The 13,409-nt window shown below is 32.0% G+C and overlaps 1 protein-coding gene across 8 annotated transcripts in view; it reads left to right on the top strand.

The window, feature by feature from the left end:
* PTPN13 (protein tyrosine phosphatase non-receptor type 13) overlaps positions 1–13,409 on the top strand; it is a 149,987-nt gene that overhangs the window by 56,901 nt on the left and 79,677 nt on the right. For all 8 annotated transcript variants that reach the window (XM_069485536.1, XM_069485534.1, XM_069485530.1 and 5 more), the window contains 2 exons: positions 1,013–1,100; positions 8,607–9,173. In XM_069485536.1, coding sequence (XP_069341637.1) covers positions 1,013–1,100; positions 8,607–9,173 — 655 coding nt within the window. The remainder of the gene's footprint in view (positions 1–1,012; positions 1,101–8,606; positions 9,174–13,409) is intronic.

The following is a 13,409-nucleotide window of genomic DNA, read 5'->3' as shown; positions in this document are numbered from 1 at the left end:
CCCTTAGATGTTTCTTTGCCATTTCTCCTTTTATCTGTGGTATGAGGATAATAATATCTTCAATATAAGGCTGTTTTGAGGATTAAATAATGTAAAATATGTAAAGCACTTAAGGTAGCACCTGGCATATAGTAACTGTTCAATAAACAGTAGCTATCATTAATAATATCTTTAATGCAGGGACTTCCAAAGATGCAGGATGTTCACTATCTTTTTTAGTCACTGATAATACAGTGTAATCTGGCCTAACATCGTATTTAAATAACATTATTTCAGAAATACGTTGATTTAAATCTTCTTATAGGTAGGAGACATAATGCTTGAGCTTTATATATTCTACCTTAGGTTTTTAATCAATCACACTCAAACAGTTTCACTAATGGAGGAATATTAAAAATATTTGTGTGAATATAAATAAACAAACATGTATACATGCTTTCCATGCCAGATTTAAGTAATTTCTCTTCACCATTCTGTCTCCTTTCATTTACATCACTTCTCCTCTAATTGGTCTTCTAAACCAATGTTCTGTCAAACTGATTTCTGGCAGGCAATACCTAGAAAATTATTTCTGAAAATAATTTAAATCCCTCAATGCATAGTTATAGTGAGGAGAAATCTTTATTATACTAGAATCAATGTGGTTTTTAAAGTATAATTTAACTTGAGATGAAAGTAGTTATCAGTTCGGGGGAAAAAAACACTTCCAAGTTTAACTGTTTTCAAATGGAACTCATTTTAACTGCTTTAATCTGCCCGTGTTCCCTAGTTAGCAGATTACTCTTTGGTAACTGTTTCTTGCCTTTTGATTTCCTGAAAATGAATTGGTCAGTATTGAGCTACATAAACCTTATCTAAGAAATACGATTTATTGTATACAACAATAGGACATAGAGTCTCTTAATGTTGTAACCTCCAAAAAATGTTTAACTAGTGTCATTCTGTAGACAATTACCGTGAAAACAAAAGGGAGATTTTTTGTCAAACTTGATTTTTGATTACCTGTGTACAGACAGATCAACTTACCGGTAACAGTGAACAAAGGCCTGATCGAAGCCAGGCTATTCGAGACCGATTGAGAGGAAAAGGATTACCAACAGGTAAGAGTGTATTAATAGGACATTTTTAGGCTTTAATCTTATTCCATGTTTCCTTTACAAAATTATACTTAACTGGCTTGGAAATCTGATAATTGTGACTATGATTAGAACATAAGTGTACAAATGGAGACAGGGAACAGACAAGAAAACTAGCTACATAAATAATGTCATTAAAGTTATGCAGAAAGTGTTTTTAATAACACAGTAAATTATTTCCCTTTCCAGTATTGTTATATTAATAATATCATTTGTTTACTTTATCTCACAATATTTTATATTAAAAATACATTTTCAAGCATGACCAAATAAACACATATATATGTTTATGAACATAAACACAACTGAAACAAAAGTTTCAGGAAACAACATTATTCTTACTGCACTCTGATATTTTCTATTGTATTTCTTAAATGCTAGTCATAACCTACTAAATTACTTTCATGATTGACTAATTTCATGACTTGGGGTTATCAAATACTACCTTAGGTTATATGATGCTTAGCAAATAAAACTAACCATGAATAGTGGTTTTGTTATTTGCCAATGGCATTATATAATTATGAAACCTATGATAATTATTAAATTGATTTTCTTAAAGAAATGAATGGAAATTCCAAACACTTGAAATAAAGGTATTTAAGTAAATTTTATATGACAACTTATTTTTCAGTGTTAAGTTTCAGGCTTGGCTTATTTATAAAATTTTGCTTTTGCTGATTGTCTTTATTCTCTTCTCATCAAGCAATATTGAGAATCATGATCATCTAAACATTAACAAAAATATTTTATGGGTGAACTATTTTATTGTTTTAGATCTTGGGGCTAGGAATCGGTAATTGTAAAGGTTGTATTCTATATTCTACTCCATATGGTCTAATAAAATAGTTTAAAAAGTTAAGATGGCTAATTTTTTTAATTTAATCAGACCATGAGAGCACAGCTGTGTTATTTAAAACCTATGGGAAACTCTCACTGTGAAAAGTAAATGTAGGCACTTGATCATCTGAACCCAATGTTTTATAGAATTCAGAACTCTCATACCTGACAGGAAAGAATGTGTCCTAAGCAGGTATACTGCTTATCTTGAGACGTCAAAGAAAAGCAGTACAATTGTTTCTAATGGAGTGATTCTGTAATGGTGCAGTTAGTTAAGTGTCTGTTTTGGTGCTTCCATTTTACTTATTGTGAATAAGGGCCATTTTTCTGAGAGTTATTTTAGCTTTTATATCACCAATATAATAAATTTATTTCTGGTTAGATCAGGTTTCTTTTCTAATACATATATTACTAGTTTATGTGTGGGTAAAAATAAACACACAAGATGGACTTGCTTAACTTTTTACAGTGCTTTGATGGCAATTTAAGAAAGTATTTTTAATCCTTTCTTGCAAATGTTTCCTTACTATACTTATGTCCCCGTATATAGAGACCCACTTTCTTCGTATAGATAAAAATCTGTTTCCTTTTATACTATACTAGGATTTGAGATAGGATATAGTGTGAACCTTGGTGCTAACAAGAGCAGCAATTTGTTAACCCGTCAAATGTTCAGTTAGTCTCCTGTTTTAGAACTAAATAATAGAAAATTATAGATGAATGTCAATAGCGAGCTGAAAGAATCTTTTTGAAGGAGGCATAATAAACACTTTAATAAGTGAAATATTAGATTTAAAAGATATTATCATTTCTCTTATTTATCCTCTATTTTGTCCTCCTCCTTTCCTCCCCTCACCTCCCTCCCTCCCTCCCTCTTTTCTTCCTTTCCTCCCTCCTTCCTTATTTTTCTTTCCTGTTCTTTGTCTAATCTCTCTCTGGGGTTTCCTACTATCATTTCCTTCTACCATTAAGCAGCCATGTTATGGAATTACAGTTTGTTTGCTTATTTGTAACGTCTTGATTTAGTAAATATCATATTATTAATAATTTTTATTTTTCTAAGAAACATATTTTTTATATATATATATATATATATATGAGACTCCCATTTCCCCTATCCATCATGGGCCTATAGAAAGAAAAAAGATCACCCCTGCCATATTTAGTTTATCAAATTTTAAATAATGGCAAATGTTAATATAATTTATATTACTTTCAATGATTCAGAGTCTTAGTGTTTCAGACATTAATTGTCACATAGTATTTTAGAGATGGCAATTAGAGACTGAATTGAATCTATACCTACCCTGTAACATACTTTAAATAGCAAGTTATTTACTTGTCATTTACATTTATTCATATATTTTTTAATAAAAGGACGATTATAAAAGTTAAGCTTTCTGGACATATAGATGCTATGGTTAGGAAAAACCTACTACATTAAGTACATTAATTTTTGTAGGTGTTCTATGAATGTTTGTTGATCGAGCATGAGAAAAGATTTTATAAAAATATTAGATTTTGAAATGTATTTGTAATATTCTTTTAATAGTCTCACAAAATATATGTAAGACTCTATGGCTTGTTTATTTAATCTATTTTAAACATTAAGTTGTTTGCAAACTAAAGAGAAAAGTACACTTGTAGTTCACCACCTTGGGCTTATATTATTAGACTATTTCCTTATTGTAACAATAAAGTCATCAGAAGTTTTAAACCAAATTTTCATGGCTTTTTTATTTGTGATTTTGTTTTCATAATAATAAGAAAGATTTAGTATTATTGTCTAATAGCTCTTTAGAATTCTTATGATTAATAGACTTTCCTAATGCACATAGTGAAGCATTGACTGTCATGACTTTACAAGATTAGCAGAGAAATCACATCCTTAAATAGACTGTCCATTGATTTTACTCTATAATAGTCATATTGGAGAATAAAATCTTTACTGGAGCATAAAATCTCCCCTATATCTAAACTCAAGAGAATTTGTAAGGAATTACAGTTAGTCACTCAGGAGAAATCAAATTTTGTCTATGTTCATATTTCGGGGTAGAATTAGAAGTCTTTACACCTAAACAATAGCCTTATTTGGATCAAGTATAATGGAAGAGGATTCTTCAGACCTTCTTAGCCATTGCTTTCCACAATAGTATCTTACAGGTGCTCTTTTAATTTACCTTTTACATATTTATAAAGCCTCAAAGACAGCATCAAGTATACTAATTATGTCTGTTACTAGGCAGAAGTAATTAGCAGCTGTAGTCAGTGGCATACGCTAATTTCAAAAGTTCAAGATTGAGAAAAAAATTATCTCTTGAAGAAGAAATATTCTTCTAAGACACTTGGACGATGCCAGTTCTTAACTGTCAGTGGTCACTTGCAGCAAAGCAACCTTGTGAGACAACATGAATAGTAAAACATTCTCTTCAATGTGTACCAACCTCAAAGCTTTACCTAGTGATAACATTAGTTTATTGGGCTCCTGACCACCATCATCAATAAAGAAAATGTCAAGCTAGATAGGCAGTGAGATACAGAATTAGATAAAAAGATATAAGCAAATTTAGGGATAATGCTTTATATCTAATGATTTAATTGCTCTACTAAAACTTAGTAAAATCTTTCATCTATGAGTAAATGACCTTAAAAGGTCTCTTCTTATATCTTACCCCTGAGATCTATCACAGAAGCTAAGGCCTACGCTGGTGGACTGTCTGCCCCCACTCTGTTACTTAATACTTCCAATACTGATGAAATGGCTTCTCTGAGCAGAAAGAAATCAAACATTTCCTGCCAAGCTTAAGATGGAAACTTACACCATTATCAGATCAGTGTGATGGTGTTTCAGAACTTGGGTGTATTGATAATATCATGTTTCTTTTTTTTTTTTTTTTTTTGGTGTTTGAACACATCTGTGAGGACAGATGGGGAATCGGGGAGCCTCTTTTAATATTGAAATGTCATTTTGATGTTAATTTTCAAGAAATGCTGTGAATTTTTCAGTCTATGTGTAAGGGAGAAAGGTGAATGATGATATCCAATTTAGGATAATGTTAATCACATATAACAAAAATAGTTAAAATACAATGTGCTTTTCAAGGAAGATTTTTTTTTCAATTTAACTAAAATAAATGGAATGTGTTCTATTACAAAGGCTTTTTATGTTCTTGAAATTTTAGCCATGGAATACAAAAACAAAATCTTTTATTTATAAATAAAGTATATTTATTGTTCCCCATTTAGCTTTTAGTAAGCTATGCATTCTCTAAGAGGAAATGTTTAGGGATTCATTTTAAATTTGGATGGTTATAATTGTATGTAATCTAATGTTATCTGAAAACTTTCTCTGAACTCAGAGCCTCCCCAAGAGCTGAAAAATCCACTTATAGTCACTACTCACCCTATTTTGAACAATGTGATGCTTTTTATTACAGAATAAATACAAAACTTTTATGGGAGATCTTCTGACCTCTGGTTTTATTATTTCCTTTCAAAAGAATATTTAAATCTTCCCTCAGTAGAAAATTATGTGCTTAGGAAAATAAAGCAGAAATAGAAAAGGGAGGCAAAATTTAGAATTTTACATTGCTCTTTTTCAGAAGAGCTCATAATAGTTCATATGTGTTAGTTCATTTATCCTGTCATCTATAAGAAGGCATAATAAATTATATCCGAATTTTTGTAGATGATGGAAATGAAAAACATGGAAATTCAGTGGCTTGCCCAAACTCATAGCTTGAGTGGAAAGCCAGAATTAAAACCCAGCTGTGTTGACAGTAATCTTTCTGGTAGATTATGCTACCTAAATTGGTATTAAAGGGTTCACAAAGTTGTGTAATCAATCCATTCTACAAGAATTCTTTTGGAATCTATTTTATCAGAAACTGGAAATACAAAAAGAAGTAAGACACAGTGTCCTTATGTTATTGTTCCAGGTGGGGGTGGGGGAAGCAAGTGGGAGTGATGACAGATATATAATACAGTGGATAATTTTAATACAGTGAGACAAGGGTCCTAATTGAGGTCCAGCATGCTCTGTGAATATAGTGAAACTCTGGCAGGATGGGGGAATGATCAAGGAATGTTCCACCTGAAACAGTTTAAGAGTAGCTCCAGTGGCATTGCTTTCAGAAAAAAAACATTAATTTCCTGTTATCAAACTGTATAGTGAGCATAGCTATTAGATGTACTCGATGATTTCAATATTATTTATTGCCTATTAGGTAAAATAATTATAATAGCGTGGACCATATTTAGGAAAATTTGGAAAGCAGTTGAAGAAGGTGCATTTTATCTCATCTCAAATGCAATTATTAAGTGACTCTACGAGTGTTAACAATAGTACATGATCTTGACTGGTGTAGCAGACTTAAGCATCTAATAACTACAAGCCTAGAATTCCTTGTTTCTCCTCACTTAAATGGCCATATTCTATATTTGAACTCTGATTTAGAGTTCCTAGATTAGTGAAAATTTCCCCTAGGGCTTTAGCAACATAAAGCAACTATAATGCTACATTATGCCATCACTTTATTTAGTAAGATTTGTAATTGTCAGAACTGATTATTTGTTAAAAATAGTATATATTTTATTTTACATAAAGGAACCTCTTTTGCAGAAGATAAGAACTTTATCAACCTGTGAAGTGTTAATCAGGCAATTACATATCCAGTCGTGTATTTGAAGATAGTGAGCATCATTAACATGACAAAATGCAGTGAGACTCCTGCCAGTTAGGAATATTTGATTTAAGAATTGTGTGTTTGTACCAGCTGAAATCCACCTCTCTGCAGTGTACCTATGTACCATACTTGAAGACGTGTCTCCTTTTTCCTCCAAAAGCAAACTGGTCCCATTGGCCACCAGAAGAAATCTTAATTATGACTCAAAATCATCTTTTATAAGTAATTATCATGACATTTTGTTAGCTATAATAACATGATTTTAAACATACAGAGCAAATTGAGCCATACTTAAATTGATATGTTTTGTAGCAACAGTAGAATATTAGTGAAAACTTTTAAATGAAGTACTTTCATTTAATTTGGTACTGCCTGATAGAATTTAAAATAACTTCTTGGATTTTTAATAAACACAGACTGAAATATTTTGATATCAAATTAATTTGCATTAAGACAATAAAAACCCAGCATCTGTAAAGTAGTAGCTATCCGAGAGCCACTTTATTAGCAATTAGTTTTAGGTCTCATATGGCCAGTGAGAAGACATAGCTCTCTTAAGATAATATGGGCCATTTGTATATTGCAGGTAAATACTAATGACCTAAAAGACAATGATAAATTTACCTGTTAGAAATGGAATAGACTCGTGATATATTTGGAAAGTGATTTATTTATAATACAGTTATATCAGGGTAGACTTCTTTGAGGAAATCGTATTTAAGATAAAGCTATAGGATGAGAAGTAACTATTCGTAAGAAATGTCTAGAGTGGAGCATTCAGGACAGAGGAAAATTATGTACAAAGTGCCTAATGTGTAAGAGAACTTAGCAGAGAAAAACCTGTGGCCTGGGTAGAATGAGGGAAGCAGAGATGAGACTAAAAATGATTGCAGTGGCGGACTCAAAAGGAGTTCAGATTTTATCGACCATGTAATAGTATGCCTTTAAGACTTAGTAAGCAGGACAGTGACATCTTGGCATTTACATTTTAAAATGATATTCTGAATGATAATTGGAGAATTGTCGGATAAGGATAATAGTAGAAACAGGGAGGCCTATCTGGAGGCCACTGCACTGCTCTGCTCAAGCCGTAGTAGTACTTGGGAATAGGGTGATGACAAATGGATGGAAATAAAAACATACAGTACGGTATCTTGAGAATTTAAACAGCACGTACTGATGTACTAATTCTTACTCATTCTTTAGTCCTTAATGTAGTTAAAACCGGTAAGCCATTCTACTTTATTACAGTTCACAAATATTGACACAGTGTGGTCTAGAGGGAAAAACTGTTTTAGTACATGATGGTTCTGCCATGAAAAAATTAAGTTTCTTGTGTAACTTAAATACAGTCAAATTATCTGCATTTCAGACACAATAAAATTTTCCAAAAACATCTGATCATAATAAAACTTTGGTACTGAAGAATTCCAAATGCTACAATCTTATTTCCATCCAGAATATAGCAAGAATTCTTTGTTTCTTCTGTAAGCATACTGACTTAAAAGACCAGAGTATACCAGGGCTTTATACTGATATATGTTTGAGTTGTACCTTTAGAAGTTAAAGTAGTTCGTTATACATTCTTTTATTGCCCCAAATAATTTCTTGGATAATTAATATTCTACCGAACTAAATAGTATGAGAAACTTTTGTCTGTTTTTTAGATGAAGTAATTTACTTTTGATGAATATAAAATAATACCAGTCAAAAAAGCAAGTTCAATATATTACTGATTTTATTATGGGACGTTGGACTTTGAAAAGTTATGCAAACATAGCATCTTCCACTGTCACCATCACCATCACCACTCGCCCATTTCATCTCTGATCTTCCATTTAGAGGATTTAGGAAATTACCGTCACTTATATTGTCAATAGTGGGTTACATTCCGATTTATTTTCTAAAAATGCTGCGCATACATGATAGATTCTTATCATTCCAGGAAGAAGCTCTACTTCTGATGTACTAGACATACACAAGTCTCCATTCTCTCATCAGACCTTTCTTAACAAAGGGCTTAGTAAATCTATGGGATTTCTGTCTATCAGAGACACACAAGATGAGGAAGATTGTTTCAAGGACATTTTATCAGATAATAATTCTGGGCATGAAGATTCAGAAAACACGTGCTCCCCTTACCAGTTCAAAACTAGTGGCCCAGAAAGAAAAGTTATCCCTGGCATTGATGTGCTTCCTAAGAAGAAAATTTGGGCTTCATCCATGGACTTGCTTTGTACAGCTGACAGAGACTTCTCTTCCGGAGAGACTGGCACATCCCACCGCTGTCACCCGGAGGCAGTTACGGTGCAGACTTCAACTACTCCTAGAAAAAAGGAGGCAAGATACTCAGATGGAAGCATAGCTTTGGATATCTTTGGCCCTCAGAAAATGGATCCAGCATATCACACTCGAGAATTGCCCACCTCCACAGCAATATCAAGTGCTTTGGACCGAATCCGAGAGAGACAAAAGAAACTTCAGGTTCTGAGAGAAGCCATGAATGTAGAAGGTCAGTAATTCTGTGTGTGTTTGAGAGAGAATTGAACTGAAATATTTAAAATTGCGTTTTGAAATAAAAAAGGGTGATTAAATCATGCCACACGTCTTATCTTCACTGCAAAACCTTTGAACCCAAATTAAGTCTCTGATTTCTCTGTCAATTTCTGTTCTCCCCTCCACCAAAACCCGAGTCAAAGTACTCTACTTCCACAAAGCTGTCCCTACCCAACATGCCTGGTCCAGGCACTTTATAGTCTCTCAGTATTTTGCGTAGTATATTTTTAGATTGTGAGCTTCTCAAGGGCAGGAGGCATGTTTTCTACTTCTTTTTAGTTCTCCACAGCACCATCTACCATGTACTAGCTCGTGGGAGGCTTCAGTATATGCATGGTTGGTGAAAATAAGCAGTTAATCAAAATCAGCCATCCTGGGGACGCAGAATAGCGTGGTGAGGGTGAGATGCTTCCCCAACCACCAGCTCCAAAAAACAAATTTTGGGGGCACAACTCTAAGAGATTATGATTTGCTTAATCTGGAATAAAGTTTTTAATCTATATTTTTAAAGTCATAGTACTGTTTAGGTTCATAGTTGTAGAGTAGACAGCCTAGGTTTGCATTAGTTACTCCATTTAGTAGCAGTGTGATCTTTACTTGGTCTTCATCTCTCCAAGTGTAAGTTACCCATCTGTAAAATGGGCTTGCCAAAAATAGGTTAATTATGTAACAAATGTGAAGTGATTCATATTATTAGTGTAAGGAGTATAAAATAACTTTATAAATGTTATTCCAGGGCAAAGCTCTGTTTCAAAAGTACCTGATTCATACATAAAATTCAATATACTGAATGAAATAAAATTACGTTCTAGACATATAGAGGCTATGTTTAGTATAAATAGATGCAAGAGAAAACAAATAGGAGGGAATTATCGATCTAATCCTGTACATTTTTTGAGATTAAAGTTTTATAACTGCCCTGGCTCCTAGACAAATCTGAGGACATAGCATTAAAGGGAACTTTACTGTGCTTTCTAGTTCAAAGAGAAGAGTGACATAATTAAGGGTCATAGTCATCTTTAAGCTCATTGTTCCAGTATATTTTTTAAGTATTCTTCTAAAAGTCTGTTGCTCTTTTACTGAAGTTTTAAGCAAAGTTCTGAAGCTGGCCGTACTTTCCAAGTTGGGCTTTACTTCTAGTAAAAGAAGCTTTGCAGTTTTTTTTTCAATCCAGCAATTGCAAATTAGTAAGGAATTTGAAATTATGGAGGAAATTATTGAATACTTAATTGATATATATTTTTGTATAACATGCATTGTTGACAAAAAAATTAGCCAACTCTATGTGATAGTTATATATAATCTTGATCTGAAAACTTTCAAAGACAGGAAATAAAAAAATTTTATGCATAATTTCAATATTTAACTTTTCGAGTTGTGACAGCAAAGAGTGGGCACTTCCTATAGCTTAAAAAAAAAAAGTTTTCTCTTTCATGCCTATTTAGTGTTGCACAACAGCTAGTATATCAACAATAATTGAGTCTGGACTTCTTATGAGTGTGCCCTCATGGAGACATTTATTTAAAGAAATTAGGTTCATTGTGGGGGGATAAAAACAGTCCTCAGTGATTCAAACAGATAAAACCATTATAGTTTCAGAATATAAATAGTGAAGATACATACCAATCTAGATAACTATTTCTAACATTTAAAAGGTTGAGTAATTTCTTCTTAAAAATGTGAATATTAAAAATAAAATTATAATTCTTATGTGATCTAGTTTCAAAAGAATGTTTTTACACTTGAACCCTGGTTTGAGAGTTAAACAGGAAAGATATCAAACATTCATGAAAATATTTACTATGTTAAAATATGCTATAATGGTCTTTAACATATTTTTAAATGAATGATTTCTTTTTATTACCTATAACAAAATATATTAGACTATTGTAGCATATGATCCTATTATCTTCTCAGGTAATATGTTTGCACATGTGTATAAGTATTAAGGAAACTCAAATAGACCAACTTGTTTCCAAATATGCTTTGTATCTGCAAAGATGATACCTAATCCTTGTAGAGTTTTATTTGTTCAAGAGGTAACTACTTATTATACATTATTTCCAAATTTAAAAACTTTAGATTTGTTACAGGATATAGAAGCAAAGGAAAAGCTTTCTTTTTAAAAATAAAATATGATATGCTTTGAATTGTTTCTGTCCTGAAAGTTTTCTTAGCTTTTGGAGAATTTTCAAAAGCATTTGTTCTCACAAGGAACCTACCCATTTTTCCCCCAGAGGATATTTTACAGCCAAGTTAAACAAACCCTGAAAATGTTGGTTTATTATGGAAATACACTACCTTAAATAAATCTCCATTATTATATAGTAACTTGCAAGTAACAATTATGTTTGTTTTAGACTAAAACCATCATTTGAAAGAAATGTTTGAGGTTTAGAATTCAAAAGCAATAATTCTTATTAGTTATTTAATTGAGTAACTTGTTGGTTTTATTCTGTGCTTTTTCTAAAGGTGAGGTAATTTATGTTAGCTGTGCAAACAAATGTGCAGATTGGTAATATGAAGATTTAACTAGTAAGCAAAGAAGAAAAAAGTAGAAAATCATATAAATCCCATTTATCTCATTTAATTCTCATGAAAACTAGGCTCCATGGATCCTTGTTTTGCGTGTATGTGATAAATCAAGCAGAACAGTCAATGTCATTAATACACATTATATTGTATACATTTCCTTTTTAAATATTTGTATTTTAAAACTTTTAAAAATAAATATTCTGTATGATTTTTCTTTTAAACTTTTAAAAATAAATATTCTGTATGATCTTTAAATTTGTCAGTTACTAATGGGTTTCAGTAATTTTAAAATTAGAAGAGGTCGTAGAGCACATGTTATCTAAACATATTCTTGGGCTTATACAGATTTAATAATCAACCAAGATCATGTAACTAGTTAATGATAGAGTTGCCATCATTTTGGAGATTATGGATTTTCAGAGGTTTAATCTAAGAATTCCTACTAAATGTTACTTCTAAATTTTTTTTTAAAGATGCAGCAGGGAAGGGGCAGGAAGAAACATAACTTAGGTTTCTCTTGTGGAAACTTGCTTTAAAATTTGATGTCAATCCTTTTTTGCTTTATTCTTTTAAACTCGCTTTTTTTCTTCACATCGGCATAGTACTATATCCTATTTTTCTGTCTTCCTTTCTTCCTTACTCCAAGTATTTTCTTTTCTACCTCTTTCTCTTTCATCTTAAGATCTGAGAAGTGTCTGTTTTCTAATAGGAGTATCTGTCAAATATCTCTGTCTCTCTTTCTTGTGATGCAATTACCACACACACCCCGTCCGTTGCTCTGTGGGTTGGCAGTAGATTCCTGATTATGAGAGATTGACTTGGAAACAGTACTGTGAGTATAATATGAACAGTACTCCCACACCCTGGGTGGGGATTGTCAATCGCATTTTGCTTCCAACAGTCGAAACTCCTCTGTGTCCTGCATAATACTAGAAAGGAAAGTATAAACAGATAAAACTAATTTCTGCAAAAGTGGTTGTGGTTAAATGTTGTTTATTTAATGAAGTGTTAGTCTACTTCACATCAAAATTAAATATTGTTTCCTTCTTTATAGTGCTGTAACCTCTAGTCCTAGCCTAGTTTTGCCATCCTATCACTGCCCTGTGAATACAGCTTAAACTCCGTGTTGTGCAACTAGAATATGTAAACACTCGAGTATGTGAGCCATTCTTATTACTGAGGTACCTTAATGTTTCATTTGAGAAGACTGAATTTCAAAGTTTACATTTTTATAGTTACATTTAAGAAAAGCAAGGGGATGAATTCATCATGTGTGATACTTTTAACGTCTTATGTTTCATGAAGAGAGATACATTTTTTTAAAACTTACCTTTCTTTTTTAAAATCCCAAACTGGTAGAGATGAACTATTTCAACTTTTATTTCTTTACCTTATTTCCCTTTGAATAGCCAAAAATATATGTGTGTGTGTGTGTGTGTGTGTATATATATATATATATATGATTGGATTATTCTTTAGCGTACTTCATGAGCTAAAATAAGTTATTTTAATATTCAGTTTCTATTTTATTTATGTTAGTTACACAGAAGTAAATATTCATAAAAGTAAATATGAATAAGCAGGGATTTTATGTGATATTGGTCAAATATCACATGCATTTCAGGTAGTAATGACTTATTCTACTGAGATGCAAATA

The sequence above is a fragment of the Eulemur rufifrons genome, chromosome 13, assembly GCF_041146395.1.
Source record: "Eulemur rufifrons isolate Redbay chromosome 13, OSU_ERuf_1, whole genome shotgun sequence".
Classification (NCBI taxonomy): domain Eukaryota; kingdom Metazoa; phylum Chordata; class Mammalia; order Primates; family Lemuridae; genus Eulemur; species Eulemur rufifrons.
This window is presented reverse-complemented; position numbering and strand designations above follow the sequence as displayed.